At 46.0% G+C, this 26,113-nt stretch overlaps 1 protein-coding gene across 10 annotated transcripts in view; it reads left to right on the top strand.

The window, feature by feature from the left end:
• Window positions 1-26,113, top strand: part of LOC139763049 (ras-GEF domain-containing family member 1B-like) — a 731,513-nt gene that overhangs the window by 169,286 nt on the left and 536,114 nt on the right. For 5 of the 10 annotated variants that reach the window (XM_071688625.1, XM_071688624.1, XM_071688619.1 and 2 more), the window contains one exon: window positions 3,804-3,854. In XM_071688625.1, coding sequence (XP_071544726.1) covers window positions 3,804-3,854 — 51 coding nt within the window. Of the gene's footprint in view, window positions 1-1,260; window positions 2,932-3,803; window positions 3,855-18,350; window positions 18,757-26,113 lie in introns of those variants that run through there. The other 5 variants (XM_071688615.1, XM_071688614.1, XM_071688616.1 and 2 more) reach the window with 2 other exon arrangements.

The raw sequence follows: 26,113 nt of genomic DNA, 5'->3' as shown, positions 1-26,113 counted from the left end.
CTGCACGTTGAACGCCATCCCTATTCTTCCAGCATTTCCTGGAACGCCTCTTCTTGCCACCCTCCCCTGCCTGGAAGCCCTATTCTTCCCTCCTGTGCCGCCTGGAACGCCCTTTATCTCCCACATTCTAGCAAATTCACTCCGAGACTGCGCACTTCCAGGGAGCGGGCGCCTGGGAATCCACCCAGCCGCTTCAATTCGCTGATGTTTGAAGACCTGCTGGAATATACTTCATCCTGGAAGCGTTACCGGGGTTTCCGTAATTAGCCCCGGCGTTCTGAGGGCGCGGGAGGCGAGGCCACTGTCGACCAGAGACGCATCAGGGAGGGCGAGGCTGACGTCACGACGCGAGATGTTGAGGAGGAAGCAAGGGCGGGCGCCCTAGGAAGGCCCATCCGGCCGAGAGGCTGGAAGACGCAAGGAACCACGGACCGGGGGTCCTGGAAACACACACACACACACACACACACACACACACACACACACACACACGTTCATCGCCGTGTTAGTGCGTCGTGTTGTAGACAGAGGGCGATTCCCAGATGTGTATATATACACACACACACACAGGGCGGGGAGGAGGGAGCACAACATCAGATTAACAGGTCTTCTTGCGTACTATTAGCCCTGTGGTAGTGGTGGTGCTGGTGGTGGGTGGTGGTGGGTTTGCATAGCGGAGAGAGAGAGAGAGAGAGAGAGAGAGAGAGAGAGAGAGAGAGAGAGAGAGAGAGAGAGAGAGAGAGAGGGTCACTTGCGTTAACACGTTTCCCACACCACCGCCACGCCGCAGGGTGGTCACAACCCCCGGATTCTCCGGGAGTTCACACTTACACTGTTCTGTTGATGATCTGAGATGACATATACATTGCCACAGCAGGTACCAATGACTACACAGTCTCCCAGTAAACCTTACTTATCTGCTAATATAAATTCATATAAATGATGTATATGCATATATATTTTTTTTAGCCTTAGATGGTAATGTATTTATCACTAGCCCTAAATGTGGCTTAGGAGAGTTTTGGCGTGGAAGCGACCGGCTTCTGTTGATGGTGTTGAATCCATCTCCTGAGATGAGTGTAGAAAATGGGCCCGCAGGTGTTGACTTTTGGCCGCTGTGCCTCTGTGTGTGTGTGTGTGTGTGTGTGTGTGTGTGTGTGTCTGAAAACCAGGTCTCAAGCACGAGGTATATTGTGTTTTGGTGTAATAGCAGATATATCTAATATCTTATGTGTATAACTGATATGATTTTGATTTCAGCATTGGTTATAGATGTGTTATACGAGAGACAAGAGGTTGTGCTGTGAAGACAAACTCTCTCTTTCTTTTTTTTAAAGTGAATCTTGATGGAATATACTGAGGTGAAGGATTACGTGTGACCACCCCTCACCCCTGCCTCTCACGTCCACGAGAGCCAATGGAACTGGAAATTATCTAACTGTCGACGAAGGATTGTGTTTGTGTTTTTTTTTTTTGTTGGAGGGGCAGGTCACGTGATCAACCGCTGGATGAGTAGTCGACCACCACCGGACCTGGAGACCTGAGCCTCCTGATGATCGGTAGGGGGCGGCGGGCGGCAGCGGTGATGGGCGGCGGGTGGCGGTGGGTGGCGACGGAGGTGGTGGTACGGTGGCGGGTCTTGCGGTGCTGTATGGGGACGTCACGACGGCTCGAACGACACTACTCCTCCTCCTCCTCCTCCTCCTCTTCCTCCTCCTACTCCTCCTCCTCCCCCTCCTCCACCACCACCACCTTTTCGGGGAGCCCTTGGGTCTGAGGAGCCTTTCCCTTAGGGCTCCAGCACCTCACTCATCGCAGCCAGAATCATCAGGGATCTCTTCCTCCCTCCCCCCTTTTTCTGTGTTGATAATGGCGGGTCTGTGTGGGTGCTGGAAGCTTTCCTCACACGGCCACTGCGATGGTTGCGGGTACAAGGTGTTACTGCGGGGGGCCCTCAACCCCGGCGGCCAACCCTTCAAGCAGGACAAGTCTGCGGCGCAGCAGCAGCAGCAGCAGCAGAGGGACGCTCCGCCTCAGCCGGTCCTCATCAAAAAGGAGAAGAAAGACGAGTCTAAGTTCTCGCCCATAGAGACGCCCATCAGGCAGCTGCAGTCGTCACCCTCACAGCACCGGCGACACTCCCACCCGTTCCACCTGGTGACGGAGGGCGCGCGCGACAAGCCGCAGGAGCCGCAGACGCAGACGCAGAGCCTCCAGCGGCGCCACCCGCACGCCCTGCCGCAGTCTTCCGCCTACAACGTTCCCCTGCCGACCGACCCCTCGCTGCCGCCCAAGGAGACCTTCCAGCACCCGTGGTCGCACGGCCCTGCGGCGGCGACGGGCGCGGCGGCGGCCGCAGCCTTCACGCACGACCGCGCCACCTCCTTCTTCAGGTACGCGGGCGACGAGCGGGACCAGCACTGGGGCGTGTGTCGCCTGGGGTCGGCCTACCCCCACCAGATGCTGCTCAGCACCATGCAGCCCCCGGAGGAACTACGCGCCCCGTCTTGGGCACCGGTCCACCCGTCCCTCCAGCCACTAGACGCCGTCCTGCAAGACATCACGCACCTCCCGTCGCTGCCTTCGTCCCCGAGGCCCGGCCACAGGCCGCCGCCCTTCGACCTGAGCTCCTTCATCCCGCCGCTGTCGCCGAACATCGTCGGCGGGCAGGAGCAAGAGGGGTTCTTCGGCGGCGCGATGGCCCTGGGCCCCGCGTCCAACTTGCATACTCGCTACCACGCCCTCAGCCTGGCCCGGGCCTCGTCCAGGTCGCACACCGACCTGCGGGAGACCACGCCGCTCTCCTCGGCCTCCACGTCGCCCAAGTCCTCGTCGGGGTCACGTCCGAACTCCATGTACAACTCGTTCACTCTCCCGCCCCCGCCACCTCCGCCAAGGGCAAGACGGTTCAGCGTGCGCAAGCCTCAAGAGGTGGGGACTCATGCCCTCGTGCAGCATACAGCATAAAGCATGATGACCACCCCTCTTACATGTATGATTCGTACAGCATGGGTCTTGCCCCGCCCCGCCCCCCATACATCATGATGCCCTACGTACAGCATGACCCTCATAGTGTTGTGTCTCTTACAGCATGACCCATACGTCATGCCCTTTACAGCATGGCCTGTACGTCATGCCCCTTACAGCATGGCCTATACTTCATGTACATTACAGCATGACCCATGCGTCATGCCCATTACAGTATGACACATGCGTCATGCCCATTACAGTATGACCCATACGTCATGTCCATCACAGCACGACTCATACATCATTATTCCCAGCCTCACACCTCACACCACCCCTCATACCTCATACCCTGCCACTCATATACTTCGCCAAATTTATTTCAATACTCACCTAATTAAATTGAAGCATGTTTGTTTAATGTAATTCATTTTCCCCGAGAGCGCAAATATAATCAAAAATAATCCGTTTATTTCCGTTTTATTTTTCCTCTTTGCTTATTTTTGGTGCTTGTTCGATTTTTTAATTATGTAATTAATATTGTATCCTTGTTTACGTTTTTGATTGAGTTGTCTATATTCCAATTACGGCTGCAATGCTGAGATCTATTTTTTTGATGAAGTGTAATATTATTCGATGTATATTTCTTTTTGTGTACATTTTTTTTGTATATTTATTAATGTGTATCTCACTTGAAAGTTGTCAATATGCTTACACTTGTCCCTGGTATTTTATTTTGCTGCTTCGTAATGTAGTTTTTGTGGTTCTATCTTGAAAATATATGGAATTATTTTGTTAATTTATTATTCCTTATTGAGGCTGATTATATATTTCAGAGTAACCGCAGCCAACCAGCCATCGGACTCAAGCAGACGCAGAAAGCAAGGGTAAGTACAAGTTACCCCTTTATTGCCGGAGAGATGTCCGTTTTCTCTGAGGCTTTAGGACAGAGAAAACGGTCACTCCTGGAATGAACGTAAACTATTACAATTTTGCTCCTGTGCCTAGAAGGCTCGTAAGTATTACAATTTTATACTTATTTTACTCGTGTTCTGTAGTGTTTCGAGCAGAATTATGTGTTTTTATTGTATTGTGTATTTTCTATGGAAGTGAAGCTTCTAAATTTCTGTTATTTGTAATAGAATATGTATTTTACTTGTTTGAAACCATCATGGAATACTGAAGGTATGAACACATACGCTAAGTGTGGTTTAAGCTGTTCTCATGATTATTGTCGAGTGGGTCGCGCATGGCATCATTAAGGTAAGTACCAGGGAGGCTATGAGGCCATTCCATAGTTCCCTCCCGCATGGTGATTTCCTCCCTCACCTGCCATTTAAACAACCACATTTACATACCCATAGTTCTCTTACAACTGTTGTAATCATAGAAATAATATGTCATCGGGGAAATTGTTTCTAGATTCGGTTTATTTGCTGGTTTTATGTTGATATTCACCTCTTTTGAACTGTGTATAAGTTCCCATCACCTTTGATGGGTTAGTCAATAATGGAATGTGATAGAAAACGATTTGTATGTCCCGGATGTGATGCTTGTGTGAACAACGACACATAACTGCTTTTGTTGTTGTTGTGTTGTTATAAACGTTATATGTCATTTCTATATTGTCTGGCGGTAAATGGTAACGTATTACTCATTGCTAAAGTAACATAGGTCGGTTACCTAACTATTGAAAGTTTTATGTAATATGGATTACATTTGGATACATAAAGTCTAGTTAGCTGTATGTACATATGCGAAGCTAGCGATGTATGCTATGCGAGCGTTGCATACTAATTTAGCTTTCTAGCCTAGCATCGTCTGCTACATCACTTCCTTCATAAAAAACGTAACGAAGATGTGATGCTGGGGTGGTATCCATATTTAAAGATAATGAAAATATTTAGACACTTATTTTCTATGTACTGTTTCACGTTCGTTAAACCAAATTACCTTTTGAATTATACACGTTACTTGTGTCCATAATCATGTGATCTGAAATGTCAGAAATTTAATTAATTCTGTCAGAGCAGACGACGTCCCATGAAAAGAAAAATGAAAAAATAGTGTAAGAGGTTTGCGATTCAGCTTCCATGATTAGAGTCCGTTGTGAGCCGGGACTTGTGAATGAGAGAGAGAGAGAGAGAGAGAGAGAGAGAGAGAGAGAGAGAGAGAGAGAGAGAGAGAGAGAGAGAGAGGGAATTTCCCCGTCTCGTTTGGCAGGGGCTTGGGGGATGAGGTGGTTGGTTGCTGCTGCGTGTTGAATGGAGGAAGACGAAATTGTATCAAAAGATTTTTGCTAGGGTTAAGATGAGCAAGATATTATGTTATATTATATATTGTATTATATTATGATTATATAATGATTATATTATTATATGATTATATTATATATATTATATAATTATATTATGATTATATATATATTATATTATATAATTATATGATTATATTAATATATTCTAATTATTTTAAATTATGATCATATTATTATATTAGGATTATATTATATTATATAAATGCACCTGGGTGTGTGGGCGCGTGCAGCAGAAGCCGCCCATTTCCGCCCACATCCACCAACAAGACAGTTATCTCTCATGGTGAGAGAAAGGCAAGAATTTGATGTGGTGTTGTGGATATCTCTGAACCATGGATTAGGAAGCATGTTTGCTTGTCTGATGAAGGGAGATTAATCGGGTAATATGTATGCTTTTGTCTGATTAAAGGAAGGATTAATTAAGTATCAAGTTTGTCTACCGTGATTGGAAAAGAAAGGGTTAGTGTCGGTGATGATGCATAGAAAATGGATGGTGTGGTTCACCACTGTTACCTTTTTTTTCGCTTCTGTTGCCACTCTATCCTTCCTGTTGATCTACCGTTGTTGTGTGTGGTACCTTCCGTTTGTATATTGCTTCGTACAAGACACGTTCGTGGTGTGTCGGGCAGCTTGAGTGAGAGAGAGAGAGAGAGAGAGAGAGAGAGAGAGAGAGAGAGAGAGAGAGAGATGATTAAAAACTGAATGCAAGAAAGAAAGAAAAGTGACGTGTGGGTTCGCTACTTTCAACGCATTCTCCCACAGTTCGTTAACCTCCCTCGTTGTCTTTGTTAAACGAGCACGTCCGTTTTGCACTTGTGTATTGTCATTACAGAAAATACAGACTGATTACTTTTGTAGCTGTTGATGTGCGAATGTGACCCGTAATTACCTCTTCTTATTTCCGTATTAATCATGGGTTTTTGAACTGGCCATTGTCTTTGTCATGGATTCATTTGTTCAGTGTTCATTTTTGGTTCGTTTGTTATTATTGTTGTTATTATTTTTCTTTTTCTTTCTTTCAAACTATTCGCCATTTCCCGTGTTAGCGAGGTAGCGTTAAGAACAGAGGACTGGGCCTTGGAGGGAATATCCTCACCTGGCCCCCTTCTCTGTTCCTTGTTTTGGAAAATTAAAAAAAAAACGAGAGGGGAAGATTTCCAGCCCCCCGCTCCCTCCCCTTTTAGTCGCCTTCTACGACACGCAGGGAATACGTGGGAAGTATTCTTGTTGTTATTATTATTATCATAATTATTATTGTTATTATTATTATTATTATTATTATTATTATTATTATTATTATTATTATTATTATGATTGTTATTATTATTATTATTATTATTATTATTATTATTATTATTATTGTTGTTGTCATTTTACTACTACTACTACTGCTACTACTACTACTACTACTACTACTACTACTACTACTACTACTACTACTACTACTACTTCTACCACAACTACTACCACTACTACCAATACCACTACTACTTCTACCACAACTACTACCACTACTACCACTACCACTACTACTTCTACCATAACTACTACCACTACTACTTCTACCACAACTACTACCACTACTACCACTACCACTACTACCTCTACCACAACTACTACCACTACTACCACTATCACTACTACTTCTACCATAACTACTACCACTACTACTTCTACCACAACTACTACCACTACTACCACTACTACTACCACTACTACTTCTACCACAACTACTACCACCACTACTACTACTCCTACTACCACTACTACCACCGCTATTCAGCAAAGTTATTTGTAATCCAAAGTCTGTACCAACACGACATTTACATAACACTTTCTCACTACCCAGTTGACCATGCTTGCTGATCATGCTTTTGGTGGTGTTAATTCCTCCTTACATAACCTCCATGAACCATTTCAAACAGTCGTGTGGTGACTGGGATTGGCCAATCTTCCTGTGGCGAATTCGCTACGAAGCGAAGGATTCAACCCTCTCCACGTTTACCCTTAGTGTCATTCAGTTAACGCTTTCCGTACACGCTCTCGGGATGTGTGGTTTGATCCAGTGGTGTCTTCCACTGTGGCTGTACGCTAATGTGGTCATTCCCCCAGCTGTCTGCAGTGTGTGTGTGTGTGTGTGTGTGTGTGTGTATTAAGCAGTTCAGAGTCTACGATCGATGGATGAGGCGTTGGTGGGAGACAGACGTGGCTCCGTCTCCTTCACTCGTTCCGTTTTCTGTGTCTCATACTTTTCCTTCCCGTTTTTTTTTCTTTCTAATCGTTGCAGTCGTTTACTCTTGCCTGATTGGCCAATCGGGGCCAGGACCTCCCTCCCCCTCTCCCCCTTCAAGTATAAGGGGAGATGATGAGGGGAGGAGGAGAGGGAGGTGGGGTTAAGGAGGAGAGGGAGGCAACAGTATGGGTGGGGCTAAAGAACGGAGGGAGGGTCTTCCCTTTGCCCTGAAAATCATCGTATAGAGAGACACACACGAGGCGTGGAGGGCGAGGGAGAGAGGGAGGGCGCGGCGCAGACCTGATCTCCCTCCCACGTGTGTAAACTGAGGGAGGAGGAGGAGGAGGGAGAGGGAGAATAAGCCCTTGCGTTAACCACTGGGGATAACGATGATCGTTAACCACTGGGGGTAACGATGATCGTTAACCACTGGGGATAACGATGATCGTTAACCACCGGGGATAACGATGTTCGTTAAACCAGGTTGTTAGAGGTGTGTGGTGACGTCAGTCCCACCACCCAGCGACAACCATCATCCTCGTTAGGTAGTTAAGGGGGTCATTTGGTAATGAATTGTTATAGGGTAGTGTGTGTGTGTGTGTGTGTGTGTGTGTGTGTGTGTGTGTGTATGTGTGTGTGTGTGTGTGTGTGTGTGTGTGTGTACCCGTAGCGTCAAGATTAGATCCCCCATCATTAACCAGTGGGAGCAATGCGAATCCTGTTCAGTTTTTACTCCCCTTTTACGTCGATGATTTTAATCTTGATTCATTTATAATCACTTCAGGTACCTGCTTGACCAGAAGTTGTGAGTATTTGCGTGGGTGATCAATTGATCAGCAAGGTGATTAATGGTGGGGGAGCGGGGGGAGTTTATTAATCCACCCAGGGGTCAAACCAGATCTTCGGTAAACCAGCGATAATGATCACTCTCTTCCCGTTTTCTTTATTTTTTTTATATTGAGCGTCAGTCTGTGATTAATGGAGGTGGGGCGGAGTGTGATTAATTATTAATAATGGGGAGTAAACACAGGGCGGATACGAGCACCCCCGGCGAGAGAGAGAGAGAGAGAGAGAGAGAGAGAGAGAGAGAGAGAGAGAGAGAGAGAGAGAGAGAGAGAGAGAGAATGTGCGTCTGTCTGGATGGGGGGGAGGTGGACTTGCGTAGGAGTTGGCTGTCCTCTGGAAGCCCTTCTCTCTCTCTCTCTCTCTCTCTCTCTCTCTCTCTCTCTCTCTCTCATCTATCCATCTATCTATCTATCTATCTCCCCCCTTTCCACGACCGAACGACTCCTCCTCCTCCTCCTCCTACAACAGCTGATACTACTACTACTACTACTACTACTACTACTACTACAGGAAGGGTCATGTAGTGCCACCACTGCTACGGTATATCGCCTGCAGATCTGCTATCACCCCCCGCTAGGCACGGCATCAGACCCGTCACGCTGGAGGCGTCTTATCTTAATGGACCAGATGTCCGACGCCGATCATTGGACCGGATTCCTTCGGTGTGGAGTACGACTACTGGAATGGAAACACAGAGCAAAGCCATGAATGACGTGTGGGGAAATGACACGCGCTTTGTGCGTGTGTGTGTGTGTGTGTGTGTGTGTGTGTGTTTAGAATATTTGCAGGTGAGTACATATGGCTTGCGTAAACACATACGCACGCACGCACCCACACACACACACACACACACATATTTGGATAAATACGCGAACAAAAACACACACAAACACACACAAGCACAACTACAAATCATAACAAACACACCAGCATGTCTCCTCCTCCTCATACAGCAGACGTGTACGACCAGCCAGTACGACACACGTCGTATGAATCGCTACTTTACGTCGCTCGGGAAATATATATTTTTCCTCTTGTGTACCTTGCCCAGAACCGTAAACCTAAGTCGTAAGTCACGACCGTAAGTCATTCTAAGATGAGTCACGCTCCCTTAACGGTATATATACTTAAAGTAACCCCATTCCTTTTTAAGGTCAGTCCCACAGTTTTAGGGACGGTCGGAAAATAAATGGTCCCTAAGGCCATTTTTTTTTCTATACACGTTTATCATCACTATAATTTACCCTAAGGCCATTTAATGAACTGTTGAATATCCTCTTTCAGTGATTTAACGTGGTTTAAAGTATCCTTAAACACACCAGTTGTAGATATTTGACCTATAATGGTGTAGGGGTAGTTAACAAAGGGGGGTTGTTAATGGTAATGGAGTAGTTAAAGTGATTTATTCACATCACATCTGCATAACCTTTCGACGTCTTTTAGAAAAAAGGCTTTAATGTTTTTTAAATGTTTTAAACGGTTTTTGCTTTTGTGTACGTTGAGTGTAACCTTATAATCACCCTGTTTAAATGCTTGTTAATTACTTATCAGAAGTTCTCGTGCCTGACTGTGTGGAATAAATAGATTTATTGGCCCGGACTGTTGGTTTTTTTTTTTTTATGTAAACTATTCCTTTTGAGCACGACGGTACGACCCTTGAGCACGACGGTACGACCCTTTGCGTACGATGGTACGACCAATAAGAAATAAGTATCATTATAATTATTATTATTATTATTATTATTATTATTATTATTATTATTATTATTATTATTATCATTATTATTATTATTATTATCATTATTACTATCATTATTATTATTATTATTATTATTATTATTATTATTATTATTGTTATCATTATTATTGAATCCTAAGACCCATTTTTAAGGTCTTCTGGTGGTTCGAAGCTGCTCCCCACTCAGTAACAGGGTAAGGTAGAGATTTCTTAGGAGCAAGGAGGGCCCTTGAAGACAGACCCCCCCCCCCCCCCCCCGCTTCCATACTCCTTTCCATCCTAATGACTATACAACCCCCCCCTCCTCCCTCTATCCCTGCACCCCCGCGTTGCGTCAAATGGTTACATTTTATGGAATATGTAAAAAAATAAAATGACAAAAACATATCTTTTTAACTCAAAAAAAATTTTTTTTTTTTCCTTTTTATAATAATGAGAAAAATGAGAATTTTCACGGCCCAGTGAGGCCTTCAATGAGGGGGATGAGTGGGAGAGATGATCTCACAACATCAACATAACAAACATAATGTGTTTTACAAATTTTGTTTGTCTTATTTTTGTTATTTTTTTGTAACTTTTTTTTTTTTCAAGCGTGTGGTATAATGGGCTGGGGTGGGGGTGGTGGGGGGGGAGTGGGGTGTGTGTTCGTGTTGATGTGTGGGTGTTGGTGGGGGTGGGTTGTGGTTTTGTGGGGGGGGGTAGGGTTGGTGTGGGTGTTGGTGGGGGTGGATTGTGGTTTTGTGGGGGGGGGGTAGGGTTGGTGTGGGTGTTGGTGGGGGTGGGTTGTGGTTTTGTGGGGGGGGTAGGGTTGGTGTGGGTGTTGGTGGGGGTGGATTGTGGTTTTGTGGGGGGGTTGGGTTGGTGTGGGTGTTGGTGGGGGTGGGTTGTGGTTTTGTGGGGGGGGGGTAGGGTTGGTGTGGGTGTTGGTGGGGGTGGGTTGTGGTTTTGTGGGGGGGGGTAGGGTTGGTGTGGGTGTTGGTGGGGGTGGGTTGTGGTTTTGTGGGGGGGGTTGGGTTGGTGTGGGTGTTGGTGGGGGTGGGTTGTGGTTTTGTGTGGGGGGGGTTGGGTTGGTGGGGGTGGGTTGTGGTTTTGTGTGGGGGGGGGTTGGGTTGGTGTGGGTGTTGGTGGGGATGGTAATGCTGGGGTTGTCGAGGGAAGGGTATGGGGGGAGGGCGTTGATGTGGGTGTATATTTCGCTGGGTGTTGCCATGGGTGTACACGTTCTTGCCCCCGGGGTTGTGTATGGTATGAACATTTGAGTGGGTGTTGACGTGGGTGTATGTTCTGTGTGTTGTAGGATGACGTGTGGGGGTTGTTGACATATGGTTGTTGCTTGTGTGGTGGGCGAGGGTGGGGGTGTAGGGGGTTGTTTGTATCTTGGGTGTAGTCGAGTCTTTCAGTATATAACCATTTTTGTAACCCCTTGTTACACAGTTATTCGTCGCTGTCTGTATTGCTGTCTGTACCCATTTACAACTTCATTACGTTGTAAGGAATGTTGTACAGTGCGCCAGACGGGTTTATCACCATTGTGGGATTCGAACCCCTGCTCTCGGGTTATTGAGGCGCGCGGAGCCGCCAGGGAAGGAACCGTTAAAAGTTCGGTAAGTAACCGACGCTTTGATGACGACAGCGGTGAACCCGCTCCTCGTTTTCTGTATTTTTTTTTTCCCTCATTTCATCTCCCATTCCCTTGGCTGAAGATGGTCGTGGTATTGTAAGACTGTGGACAACACACTGTGGATTTGTTGAGAGAGAGAGAGAGAGAGAGAGAGAGAGAGAGAGAGAGAGAGAGAGAGAGAGAGAGAGAGAGAGAGAGAGATCTGTACCTAAGTGGTGACAGGTGGCACAGACAGACAGACAGGGACAGACCACCCCTCCCCTTCCCCTTCCCCTCCCCCTCCCCCTCCCCTCCCCTCCCCCCCACACCTTGGTGAAGGTGGCAGTTGGGCCTGACACGCCCAAGACCCCCCCCCCCCCCCTGTCTGGGTTCATGGTGACCTTGTGGTCCACACACACACACACACACACACACACACACACACACACACACACGCCAGACCCAGTGACACGAGCCCCACGCCAACGGCGCGGCCCACGCCAACAGCCGGCCCACGCCAATTCCAGAGCCCGTTCGGTGGGTAGTTTGATAAGGTCCATCGCACGTCACATAAAGTGCTATACCCTACGACAGCGACGGACGTAGGTCGCGTCGGTAAGGCTCAGGCGTCCCTCTTACACCGGGGAGATTCCCACCCTTACGGGACCTGAGTAACCAACCCTCCTCTCCTTTTTTCCCCCCACCTGCAGTGGTGGTCGGCCATGATGTTAACAAAGAAAATATTTACCGTAAATATATGGTGGGCTTATCTTGCGTACGGCGTATGACTGGTCTGCGTTAAGGGTAAGATGGTGATGAAGTGATGCGTATATTAGCCCGTCCTTTAACTAGATTCCCGGGCGTTAATCCGGTCCTCTAACTGGATTAACCGTGTGGGAGGCGTTAATGGTGCTCGTGGGCCAATTATACACTGGTCTAACAGGTTAGTGGGTTGTGGCCTTTGTTGTATATATAATGTTGTGAAGGGAAAGTTGAAATTTCTCTCTCTCTCTCTCTCTCTCTCTCTCTCTCTCTCTCTCTCTCTCTCTCTCTCTCTCTCTCCAAAGTTCCTTGTTATATCTGTAAGTTTATTAGTACAAAGTTTTGTCAAGTTACACAGTAAACGTCGCATGTAATGCGTCCACTTCCTGTTAGCCGACGCCTCTATTAACCGGGGTCTGCTTAACCGGAGTTTATCGAAATTCAAAATTCAAACGAACCGTTGCTCGGAATTCAAAATTCAAATTTACGGTCGGCCGCAATCAAAAGTTCGAACATAACGGTCGCTCGCAATTCAAAATTCAAAATAATCGTTACCGCCAATTCAAACATTCAAATTAACGGTCGCCCGCAATTCAAAAATCAGAATAGCCGTCGCCTTGAATTCAAAATTCAAAATAACCGTCGCCTGAAATTCAAAATTCAAATTAACGGTCACCCCTCAATTCAAAATTCAAATTAACGGTCACCCCTCAATTCAAAATTCAAATTAACGGTCGCCCGCAAATTTGAAATTCAAGTTAACCGCCTCACCGTACACAGTGGGGATTGTGGTCATGCCAAGGGCTGTTCATCAGGATTTACGTTGTTCACACACACCCCCCTCACTCCCCCCCTCCCTCCTCCTCCTCCTCGTCGAGGGATTACACGAAAGTTCGCCACGGCAAAGGCGATTTATGACGTGGCAATAAACGGGGACGCCCTGTGCCTCATGGGGGGGATTTACGCTGTTTGTGACGCAAATCCTTTGCTCTCAAGGGGGGGGGGGAGAAGGGGATTACACCCCGAACGCGATGTAATCCACCCTCTCTCCCTTGAGGATTTATTTTCTGAGGGAGGTGCACGTTGAAGGGGGGGAGGGGGAGGGGGGATTAAATAGTCGGTGTATATTTGAAGTAATCCTCACCCCCCAAAAAAAGCTTTTACGTATTACGCATTGCGTATTTGTATTATAAAGATTTATATACTTCTTACCAACCCATCTATCTATCTATCTATCTGTCTATCTATATCTTTAACTATCTGTCTATCTATCTATATATATATATATCTATTAATTTATCAATCTATCTATATCAGTCTATCTATCTATTTATTAATCTGTCTAGCAATCAGTCTATCTATCTATTATTTCCCCATCCCGAATATTTAAAATTCTTATTTTTTTCCGCACCTGTTGAATCACCAGGTCGTACATACGTGCGCAGGTAATTACCTCTGATGGGTAGTTACGGGGGAGGGGGGAGGGGGGAGGGGAGGGGAGGGGGGGTTGTATTCTTGGCTTCCACGTGGTGGTGTAAGTTGTGGTCACGGGGGGTGGGTGGGGGGGGGGGGGAAGTTGTTGTGAGTGTTATGGGAAGGTATTGTGGGCGTGGCACGTGGGGCTGGCCGGTGGCACGCCCACGCCCTTCTACGCGCGGGTCCCGCCGCCGCCGCTGCTCCCGACGACGCCCCACGCGTGCGCGCGCGCCCTCCGCTGCTAACGCCGGCCGCCCGTTTTCTTCCTTATTATCATGGAGCAGGGGTGGGGCGCCCCCCCCCCCCTTCCCTGGGGCCCGTTCCACTGCCCCGCCCTGTCTACCCACGCCCCCAGTGCTGTGGGGACCCGCCCCCTTTACCATCTCTCTCTCTCTCTCTCTCTCTCTCTCTCTCTCTCTCTCTCTCTCTCTCTCTCTCTCTCTCTCTCCCGATCGATCGACCCCACTCAGTCTGTGATGTGGGGTGGAGGTGTGGGGGGGGGGTACATTATTTTCTCCTCACTATCCACATCATCACCATCACCATCACCATCATCACCATCATCATCACTATCACCACCATCACCATCATCACCATCACCACCATCACCATCATCATCATCACCATCACCATCATTTCCATGACTCAGTCATTTTCACCACCGCCAACGCTCACCATCACGATCGATAAGTTCACTATCAGAGCCGATCCTTCTTCACCATCATCACTATAACAACTCCCTTCCTCATAACCTCACAACCCCGGGAAACTCCCTCCCTCACAGCCTCACAACCCCCTTCCTCACAACCTCACAACCCCGGGAAACTCCCTCCCTCACAGCCTCACAACCCCCTCACTCACAACCTCACAACCCCGGGAAACTCCCTCCCTCACAGCCTCACAACCCCCTCACTCACAACCTCACAACCCCCTCACTCACAACCTCACAACCCCCTCCCTCACAACTCCCTCCCTCACAACCTCACAACCCCGGGAGCGATTGATCGTCCCTCGCTCTTAATCTTGATGAGTGTCGAGAGTAATTAGGGGGGGTGGGGGGGCCGGCAAATTACACCCGGGGGGGAGGGGGGGGGGGTGTTGTGACGGACACACAGACGATCGTAAACATTTGGGATGAAATATAGTGAATACTGTATGATGAATTGTGGGGGAAATTATACACACATTACTTAAGTGTTGAGAGGCGTTCAAATGTCTGTGATAAAGATTATATTAAAAAAAAAGAAATTAGCTTTTAATTGGGTGGTTGTGATTTAAGAGAAATGGTGTTTTTGAGATTGGGTTTAAAGATATGTTGATATACAGGAGTGGGAGATAATGTGATGGTTGTATTGGACGGGTTGTTAAGAGGTTATCCTATGTGTGTTGTGATATGGCCGGGCTGGTTGTGGATTCACAACTTACCTGAATTGATGATGTTGTAAATGCGTTGATTATGTAGAAATTGACACTCGTGCTCAAGGAGTCGTACCGTCGTGCTCAATGGGTCGTACCGTCGTGCTCAAGGAGTCGTGCCGTCGTGCTCAAGGGGTCGTACCGTCGTGCACAATTCACAAGTCGAATTCACTTCTGCAATTTCGATGCTCACCAGGCGGCAACACCGGAGATGGCGATGTTTTTGAATGATTTTCATTTATTTATTTTCTTGAATAAATTGCATTTGATGTTGAGTAAATTATGGAGATTAAAAAGTCATGTTTTTACTGAAGCGTTTAATTTAATTATGGTGCACGGAGCTTCATGCGTCTATCATGTTCCCGCTATGTGTTCATATATATTTATATATGATATATTTATATATATAAGTTGTGATTTTGATAAATACATATATATATTTTTTTGTCAGTAGAACGAACAGAGAGTAATATAATCATGTATATTTTTCCATAAGTGTTTACTTTGTGTTGTAATATAGCTATATATTGTAGAACCAGATGGGATTTGAATGTATATAGATGGATGTTTATATCTTTATGATAGTTGATGTGGAATTTGGATGGTTAGAACTGTTAATGTCTTGTCCCGCCAGCCAGGAATGGGGGGGGGGAAGGGGTTAGAAGTGTGGGCGGTGGGCGTGGCGCGTGGGCGGGTCAAGGCGTGGGCAGCCGTGCGGGTTGCCAAATACCTGGATGGTGGGGGGTGGGGGGGTAGGAGGGATGCGATTATATTCATACTTTCGCCTCGAGTTGTGAACCCACCCTGCCTAGTGATAGGAGAGAGAGAGAGAGAGAGAGAGAGAGAGAGAGAGAGAGAGAGAGAGAGAGAGAGACTGCTTTCGTAGGTCTGGCCCAATTAACTCTCTCTCTCTCTCTCTCTCTCTCTCTCTCTCTCTCTCTCTCTCTCTCTATATATATATATATATATATATATATATATATATATATATATATATATATATATATATATATATACATAAACAAGTTTTATAACCAGTTTACTTTTACTAACATTTTTTATCTTGTGTTTTTGTGTAAGAAACTAAATTGGTATATTATTTGTCTATGATGTTTATGATTATCATTTAATGTATTCACAGAACGACTACAAATTTGATATTAAAACACCAACGTACACACACACACACACACACACACACACACACACACACACACACACACACATACACACACACACACACACATACAAGGAAAAGTATCTACGAATTTTAAAGGGAGTGCTTTCACAACTACGTACATTTCACTATACACATTCAGTATATACATTCATATTTCCATTTCAGTAACCTTGACTCTCACCGTTGCCAGCAGTTTTGTGTCCCCTCCCCCATATAAACACATAATAGGATATCGTATTGCAAATAAGAGAGATAAGAGAGAGATAAGAGAGAGGAAGCAGACTGACTGATTTGCATGCAGACTCTCAAACAATTGGCAAGTGTGTCATGCAGTAACAGGCGTAGTTGAACTAGTTAAGGGGGTCAGCGTGTGTTGGAATATTAACTTACTGTAACGTTAAGATGTTAGAGAAATTAGATAAAGGATGTTTGTACTTCTGTTACAGTGGTGGGGTTAGAAGGTGTTAGAACTAACATGTTTTAGAAGAAGGATATTTCAAATGTGCCCAAAACACTTTGTATTTAATGCCGTATTTGTCGAATATTGATCATAAGTTCACATTGTTATCATAGTCAATATATGATCAATATTCCTTCTTGATCTGACCTTGGTTCTCAATACCACTATTTCCCTTCCAGTTCCCCCACTGTATGAGAACCCTCAGGGCCCCTCCCCCCCACTTGGGCCCCCACTTGGGCCCGCCTGTCCACCCTCATGTGTTGATGTATTTTCCCCACTACACTATCTATAGATTTCCTCCACCTTATCCTTATCTCTGGCCACGCACCCAACAACACACATGCTATCACTGAAATACAGTATCTCTGTGTGTGTATGATTGAATGATTATGGATTTAATCGATTATTTTGTTCTTAGATATGTAAGTTTGAAAGATGTAGAGGGAGATGTTATTGAAGTGTAGATGAGACAACATTTATGTTATGGGTTTGATATTATCTTGTTCAGGGTCAGTGGCTGATGAGATGGGTTAAATGTTATTGATGTTAACAAAGTTGTTAAATGATAACTATGGATAATAATGATAGGTTATATGATAATGGTTGTGATATATTGATTTTGTATGATAATTATTATTATTATTATTATTATTATTATTATTATTATTATTATTATTATTATTTTTATTATTATTATTGTTATCATTATTATTATTATTATTGTTATTAATGTTAATATCACAATTATCATTATTATTATTGTTATTAATCCTGTTGATATTGTTATATTATTGTTATTATTATTATTATTATTATTATTATTATTATTATTATTATTATTATTATTATTATTATTATTGTTGTTATTGTATGCGTGAATGTGTATGTGTGTGTGTGTGTGTGTGTGTGTGTGTGTGTGTGTGTGTGTGTGTGTGTTCGTCTGTGTTTATCATTCATCATTTAAAAGTCACATATTCCCCATCATGTTATACAATACACAAGATGTACACGTAGTTCTGCCATGTTGTGTTGAGCATCATGTATGTAGGCACCCCGTCCTTCCCTCCATTAAGGCTCCTTTGTTGCTATTCTTGACGCGTGAGTCACATACGCCGCCGCCATGGCGTATTGCATACGCAACCGCGCCGTTTCCCGCGCCTCCGTTTGAACGCAGCGGCAGGATCGGCCAGACGGACGGAGGCGGCCTCGCCATTGGTCCAGGATCGGGGAGAGGGCCAATGGGCGTCCCCGAGGAGGAGATGCGGCGCGGCGATTGGGCGGAGCGTTTCTCCGAGCCTGCGCCGAGGCTAGCGGGTGATACATGTCAACATGTGATGCGAGTAAAACTACTAGTATCAGTCGAGACGGTGAGAGAAGAGGTACGCTGGTCGGCGCTCGCGCAGAACACACGTGTGTTTGGACGAGACCCCAGAAGAGAATTTGGCATTTGATAGATAGACCGAAGAAGCCAGTGTGTGAGTCTGTGGCCTGTCGTTGAAATAGATAGATATATATATATATATAAGTACCTAATCATCAATATATAATATATTTTTTTTTAAGGGAAGAAGAAGAAGAAGAAAAAAAAGAGGTTTTAATCTATCATAAATATTTTGTGCATTGTGTTACTCATGTGTTGCCTGAAGTCGCGGATTAAATTGCTATCAGAGTGGGAAGGTGTTGCGTTGTGTTGAATGATCCACTGAAGTTTGAGTCTGGATTAATAATTCATCTCCCACTCCATCATGGGTGATGCTGGAGGTAAGTTTTTTTATTTAATTTTATTCATTTAAACGTTTCTTTCGTCTTGAAAAAATATATGTATATATATGTGAAGGATATAGTGAAATAGAAGCGAAATGGGATGACAACCCTTTTTTTTTAATGGGGATCTGGGATTAAATGTCCACGGGTATTTAAACGCTGCTCGCATGTAAACAATGGAGAGAAGAAATGTGTCATTGTCATCATTTTTTTTAAATTACCGTATTTAAATGCGTGTTTTTGTAATTCATTTAAAGGTAATGTTGGGAAAGTATTGTATATTTATTAGAAAAAATATATTTAAAGGTATAATATGACCTACGTAATAGTTTTTAGCATTTTCAAATGTAATTGATCATAAACTAATTGTGAAACATTTGAAATGCCTTTTTGATCGCAGTTGTTGTTGTTGACATGAGGCTGCCAGGATATGACATGAGCCAGACTGAAATGTTGTTGACATGAGCACAGTGTTGTGAGGACGCCTCGAATTTGCATAGGTTGTCCATGACGTGATGATGAATGTAGCGAAGTTAGTCAGTCAGTGGTGTGTTGACATGAGTGTTTGTATAATGATGCTGATGACATGACACGTGTGTGAGGTGATGATGTGCGTGACAGTATTGGTGATTTTATGCCATGACATGACATGACATGACTAGTGCTCCGTAACACACGGGGTGAAATGAGTGGTGTTCATAGCCTGTATGGTGACATGATCGCTCGTACATGGCCGACTTAGATGACATGATTACCTTTACGGAGGCATGTTAATGACACGAGTGTCAATACTTGGGCGAACTTAGAGACATGATTTTTTTTTTCGATTTATGACGTCAATGTCATTTCTAAAGCCTTACCATTGAAGTGACTACTTAAGTAATTCGCTCGCAATGACATGACAGGTCGGTGCGTGTGTGTGTGTGTGTGTGTGTGTGTGTGTGTGTGTGTGTGTGTGTAGGTTGGTAGGGGGATAACATGATATGAATTACTCTTGACATTGGTCATGTCGTGAGGTGACTCCTGTGTGTCAGTTGAGATGACCTGACCAGCTCTCGCGGCTGAATCATGGGGAACCCGACCCTCCCACAGACGGATCACCTTCGTCTCATTTGAGATTCGAACCCCTGATTCCGTGGTGTGGTGTACCCCCCCTCCCCCTCCCCCTCCCCCCCTAGTCCTTCCCCTCTGTACCTGCTGTGTGAATATTCTTGGCGAATAACTTGGCGCACGACGGTGTACGACCCTTGAACACGACGGTGTGCGACCCTTGAACACGACGGTGTACGACCCTTGAACACGACGGTGTGCGACCCTTGAGCACGACGGTGTACGACCCTTGTACACGACGGTGTACGACCCTTGAACACGACGGTGTACGACCCTTGAACACGACGGTGTACGACCCTTGTACACGACGGTGTACGACCCTTGAACACGACGGTGTACGACCCTTGAACACGACGGTGTACGACCCTTGAACACGACGGTGTACGACCCTTGAACACGACGGTTTACGACCCTTGAACACGACGCTGTACGATCCTTTGAGCACGACGGTACGACCCACGAACACGACGGTGTACGACCCTTGAGCACGACGGTGTACGACCCACGAACATAAATATGCGACCCACGAGCACGAATGTGTGACCCTTTGAATACGACGGTACGACCCACGAACACGACTATATACGACCCTTGATCACGACTATATTCATATACAACCCTTGAGCAAGACGGCACTGCCCTCGAGCACGACTGTATACGACCCCTTGACCACCCTTGATTAGGATGTCGTTTTGGGCCTTTGTGAGGTCATGTCATCGTACCCAGGGGTCAAAGGTCATCCCGAGATTTCCAAGGGCCGTACAGTAGTGCTCTAAGGGTTAAGTCATTTACATGAAGCAAGGTATGATTGAGGACCCAAATACACCTCAGTCTGTAAATGTATTTACCATGATATTTAAGAGAGGAAAAATACGTCTTTTACAAAGGTGTGATTGGGAATACGTGTGATGTAAATAGTAAGACGACCTTTAATATTTAGCGGAAATAACCCTTAAAGTGAACACCCTCGCCCCCAATTCACGCTTGAAAGTTCATTATTATTGGTTGGTTCCTGTGGAGTACGAAATACCTGGAATGTAGTCAGGTAAGATATATATATATATATATATATATATATATATATATATATATATATATATATATATATATATATATATATATACATACATATATGAGGGCATCCATTCTCTTTATCTTCACCTTTGAGTAGTGTCATTCAGGGGGGAGGGGGGAGCCAGATGGTGAAGTGTAGCAACGGCATGTTAACGGAAGCCCCTCCCTACATTGGGTTTCAAAGGTGTGTGTGTGTGTGTGTGTGTGTGTGTGTGTGTGTGTGTGTGTGTGTGTGTGTGAGGGGGGGGGGGTGGTGCGTTAACGGGGAGGGAGGATAGAGGAGGGTGATTTAACGGGGGTGTGTAAGGTATTTCTCAACGATTTGGTCGTGTCTTTCAACGGGGGAGGAATATGTGGTCTTTTCAACGGGGGTTGGGGGTAGAGTGTAGTCTTTCAACGGGGTGGAGGAGTGTGTGATTCAACGGGGGTGGATTGCGTGGTGTTTCAACGGATGCCCTGGATGTTTCAAAGGCGATGGAGTAATTGGTATAGAAAGGTGTTTTCAACAGGGCTGGAGTGTGTGTGTGTGTGGAAGTCTCAACGGAGGTGGAGCTCGGAGTCTTCAACGGGGGTGGAGTGTGGCTTTAAGTTGATGTGGCGAATATTTCATCCAAGCGTGGCATGAACTAACTGAAAGTGGTCATCACTTAAAGCTGTCTTTAAACTTTCCCACAAAGTTCCTACATACATACATACATACATACATACATACATACATACATACATACATATATACTTACAGGTGCCGTACAACCTCACAAGCGTAGAGAGAGGAAAGGGACATGTATGCATACATGATACGCAGGGCACGTATGTATAGTCAGAACCATGAATGAATACGTGAAGGATTCTGACTCACGTATTCTAATCTGACATCTCAAGGAAGGTAGAATTCCTGGAAAGGTAATAGACAAGTGTAAATGGAAGATATTGAGTTAAAGAAATGGTGAATATCAGACGTTAATGACCAGTTCAAGGATAATGATGATATATGATGGGTTTGTGAAGAGGTTTTACGTTACGTGTGGCCAGAATATGTGTTTATTGGAGGGACCTGAGTGCGTGTAAGGAGAGTCGTTGTTGGGTAAAGTGCGTGTGTCCTTGTGAGTGCGTTGCGGGAATGGATGATCGAGAATTAGTGTGTGGAATGTGTGTGTGTGTGTGTGTGTGTGTGAAATGAAAGAGTTTTACAACAGTTTCGTTTGCCAGACGTTCCGGAGGGCCGGAGTCGCCTCCTGGAGCCCCGTCTGTTTCGGTTCTTTGCGTACAATCGAGAAAATCGTCGAGGAGAAGAAAACGGTGAACCGTCCATACAACGTACCTTTACGTGAGCGTCGGTCTGACTTACGTTGTAATCCCAGCCGGTGTGGAAAGACCCCCAATTAACGTGTTTAAAGACGAGGTATCATTATTTTTTTTTCTCTTTCAACATCTGCTTCCCTTGTGGTCGTTTTTAGTTCCAGTGGGGAAGCTTCAGAGAGCTTTTTTTAAAAATGCTTCGCTGATATAGAGGATGGGGGGTAGAAGGGGGTGGTGGTTGGAACAGAAGATGGGAGGTGGAGAGGAGGAGGAGGAGGAAGAACTCAAACGAGGGAGGTTCTCTTCTGGCCAGCCTGCGGTACGCCGTGACGGTGGCCTCTCGTGTCCCAGGTCTTCCCTGGGACCCCGGCAGGTGAGGGTTGGTTGCCTGGTGGTTCCGTGATATATGGGCTGGCGCCATTGTGGGACCTCACGCCCCAGAGAAAACTGGCCTAATACGGGTGAGACTTTTCCCCGTTGTAAGAAAACGGGCGTGGGCCCGGTACACTCCCGTTGTAAGAAAACGGACGTTGGGGGGGATGATTAACGTTCTGCTGTGCGAATCCGAATGCGACTTTAATGGCTTCGTGACCCGCGTGATAAACGGCCGATGGCTCGGTTGCCTCCATTATACGAGCGGAGGAGCGGAGTGATCGGCCCGGTCGTAAGATAATGGTTAGTGGTCTCTTCTGTTACCCGTGGTGCTTCGCGGCGGCGGGCGCCTCCACGTTACCCTGCACAGAGGCAGTGGTTGTTACGAGTCCGGGATGTGGAAGAGGGTCGCTTCCACCGCCCGAGTCCCGCGGGAGTCGCGTCCGAAAAAATTCCTCTCACTTCCTCGACATACAATCTTCATTCCACCGACTAGTAACTTTATGTTTTTTTCTTAACCTTCCATCAACAGCAGGAACGGTGTTGACCACCCCCCACCCACCCACCCTTCCTCCTCTTCCCTCTCTTCCTTTCCTCTATGACTCCCTACGTAGGTTTCCCCCTCCCCCTACTTTTGAGTGGGGGTAGGGGGATGGGGGGGAGGAGATAATTCCCCCATCTTTACGACAAGAGAAACGAGAAGTGGCGGGGGAAACCCGAGTGCTGCTGGCTGACACGTTGTCAACCCACGTCTCGGGGAAGAGGGAAAGAGGTGGCGTGTGCGGCTGTGCTAATAACGAGATGGGGACGATTACAGAGGCATGTATGAAGCTGGGGGTGTGGGGAGGTCACTGATCCAGCCAAGGACGTGTTGCTGGCGTGAACAGTGAGGTGGAGGAGGGTGGAGTTATGCATCCTTAGGTGCGAGTGTGCGTCGAGAGGGTGTAGGATGAGGTGTGATAAGGTGTAGTGTAGTGTGTGTGTGTGTGTGTTGTCACGGTGTGTGTTCAGGGGTGCCGGTAATGGGATTAGGGACCTGAATATTAGGAGGTGATTAGGGTATTGGTACAGATATATCTCCCTGCGAGATGATATAGTGGCTTGGGGATGATGTACGAGTCATTATCATGGGTGTTAGAAGGGGTTAGCGAGCCATGGGAGAACCCATGTCCGTCATGGCGGGTCGATAGCAGAGGTCGGAAGCCACGCGAAGATAATTCATGGGACTTATTTCTGACCGTCGGTGGCTTCCGTCCATCGTAGGAAACAAGTGGAAAACGGTAGGGGGGGATTTCGGCCCCCCCCCCAGCACCTCCTTCAGTTTCCCCCGTGTGAGAGGGGCGTCTGTGTGTGGGGGGGGGGGATCGTTACTCTCCCCCCCCTCACCCACCACCACCAAGTGTCGGGCGTAAGTGAACCAGTAACAAATTCTGTCAAGCTTGGGACCACCCGTAGGGCCAGGGGGGCGCCCCTGGGAGAGAGAGAGAGAGAGAGAGAGAGAGAGAGAGAGAGAGAGAGAGAGAGAGAGAGAGAGAGAGAGAGAGAGGACACACACAATAGCGACACCCGCGGAACCCAGCCTTGTTGGTGAGAGTGGTGGAGGAGTGTAGTGAGGGAGAGCTTTGCTTACTGTGCCTCGTCTTGGGGGCGACATAGACGTATATATATATATATATATATATATATATATATATATATATATATATATATATATATATATATATAAACCAAGGGTTTTAGTTATAGACCTTAAGGAATAAAACAAGAGCCAAATACCAATGAGAGGCTGTTCAGTAGTACACCCACACAGAACACGTAGAGTGTCACCCATTATGTTTACAGAACCAGATTTATAAAGCAATATAGAATGGCATAGTAAACCAGCGAGAATGACACGTCTGACTGATTAACACACAAGACTGTTCTCTTATTAATCAAGTTACAGAGGACTGAAATTTATTCGCCAACTTACGTTTATATGTATATATATAAATTCTCTTCTTATTTTCCGAAGCAATTTCCTTATTTTGACAAGGGTGACGAAGGAGACTGTAAGCCCGTGTTAGTATTTGTTTACGGTCATGTAAATCTACGCAGTATTTTTGTCCTGACTGACGTTTATGTGGTGGCCGGTCAGGGTAAACAGGAGTCAGCTGATGGGCGTCAGCGGATGGAGTATTACAATGTGTGTGTGTGTGTGTGTGTGTGTGTGTGTGTGTGTGTGTGTGTGTGTGTGTGTGGTCTTGCCGCAGCATCCTTATCCTCATCTTCATCGGTAATAGCCACCGCGTCGTCAGAAGTGCACACGAAGCAGGAGACCTCCCCCCCCCCCCGCAGCAGGAGGTGTGTGTGTCATAACGGCTCATCCTCGTGTGGTTGGTCCTCCACATAGAAACAGTTTTGGGAAGCAGCAGGCGCCGCCCGCTCGCTCGCGTGCAGCGGGTCCAGGCCGTACTGTATGGGACACGGGTAGACGTATCCTTTAAGTTCTCCTGCAGGATGCGTCACACAGCCTCGCCTTCTACAGGAAGAGTTGCCAGCCTCGCTTCGTCAGTATGTCTCCTTTGTCTCTGGGGACGTGTGTAGCGTACATACAGTGTCTCTGGGTGTGTGTGTGTGTAAGCCTACAGGAACTGTCTCTTGGGGTGTGTGTGTGTGTGTGTGTGTGTGTGTGTGTGTGTGTGTGGTTTGTGCCTGCGTTTACTCGTGCGTGCGTGCGTGCTTGTGTACATGTTTACCCAACACATAACACCGGGTCGTTGGCCCCTTTTTACTCTCTCTCTCTCTCATGGAAATCGAGATTCGATACGCGATGCGTTGGCGGAGGAGTGGTGAAGAAAAAATGAAAAAATAAGGAATTGAAGAAACGTATTCAGATTTCGCGTGAGAACACATGTTTTCAAGAACACACTGTTCAGTTCCCGGTCGAACCCACAACAACACCTCGTGAGTATTGGGGTCATTAGGGTAACGTCTGTTTTCCTCCTTGTGTTGTCAAGTAGTGGTAACCAGTGATTCAGTCTGAGCTGTATTTTTACGAGAAAGAAAACGTCGTGCTAGAAAGTTTACGTTTATCATCAACATTTTCTTTGATTTGTTGCGCGTGAGTTGCAGTGGTTGGGAAGTTACATATGTTTGTATATATATATATATATATATATATATATATATATATATATATATATATATATGTATATGTATATGTATATATTGTTTTTATCCCCCACTGTGGGTACATTACTTTAGACTCGTGGCTGGGCAGAGAGAGAGAGAGAGAGAGAGAGAGAGAGAGAGAGAGAGAGAGAGAGAGAGACGGGAGGGGGTTTAAGAATTGATTCCTGCTTTGTTTACTTTGTTTACGACGGGATCTTGCGAGTGTGAGCTGCAGGAGGCCCGAGTGTCGACCCCGTCACAGTTCTGGTATGTTTATTATGTTTCCTTTTAAGATTTAGTTGGATTTCCTGTATGGTATGTACCGCTGGCTCACCACTGGTCGGAG

Source organism: Panulirus ornatus, chromosome 46, assembly GCF_036320965.1.
Source record: "Panulirus ornatus isolate Po-2019 chromosome 46, ASM3632096v1, whole genome shotgun sequence".
Taxonomy (NCBI): Eukaryota; Metazoa; Arthropoda; class Malacostraca; order Decapoda; family Palinuridae; genus Panulirus; species Panulirus ornatus.
This window is presented reverse-complemented; position numbering and strand designations above follow the sequence as displayed.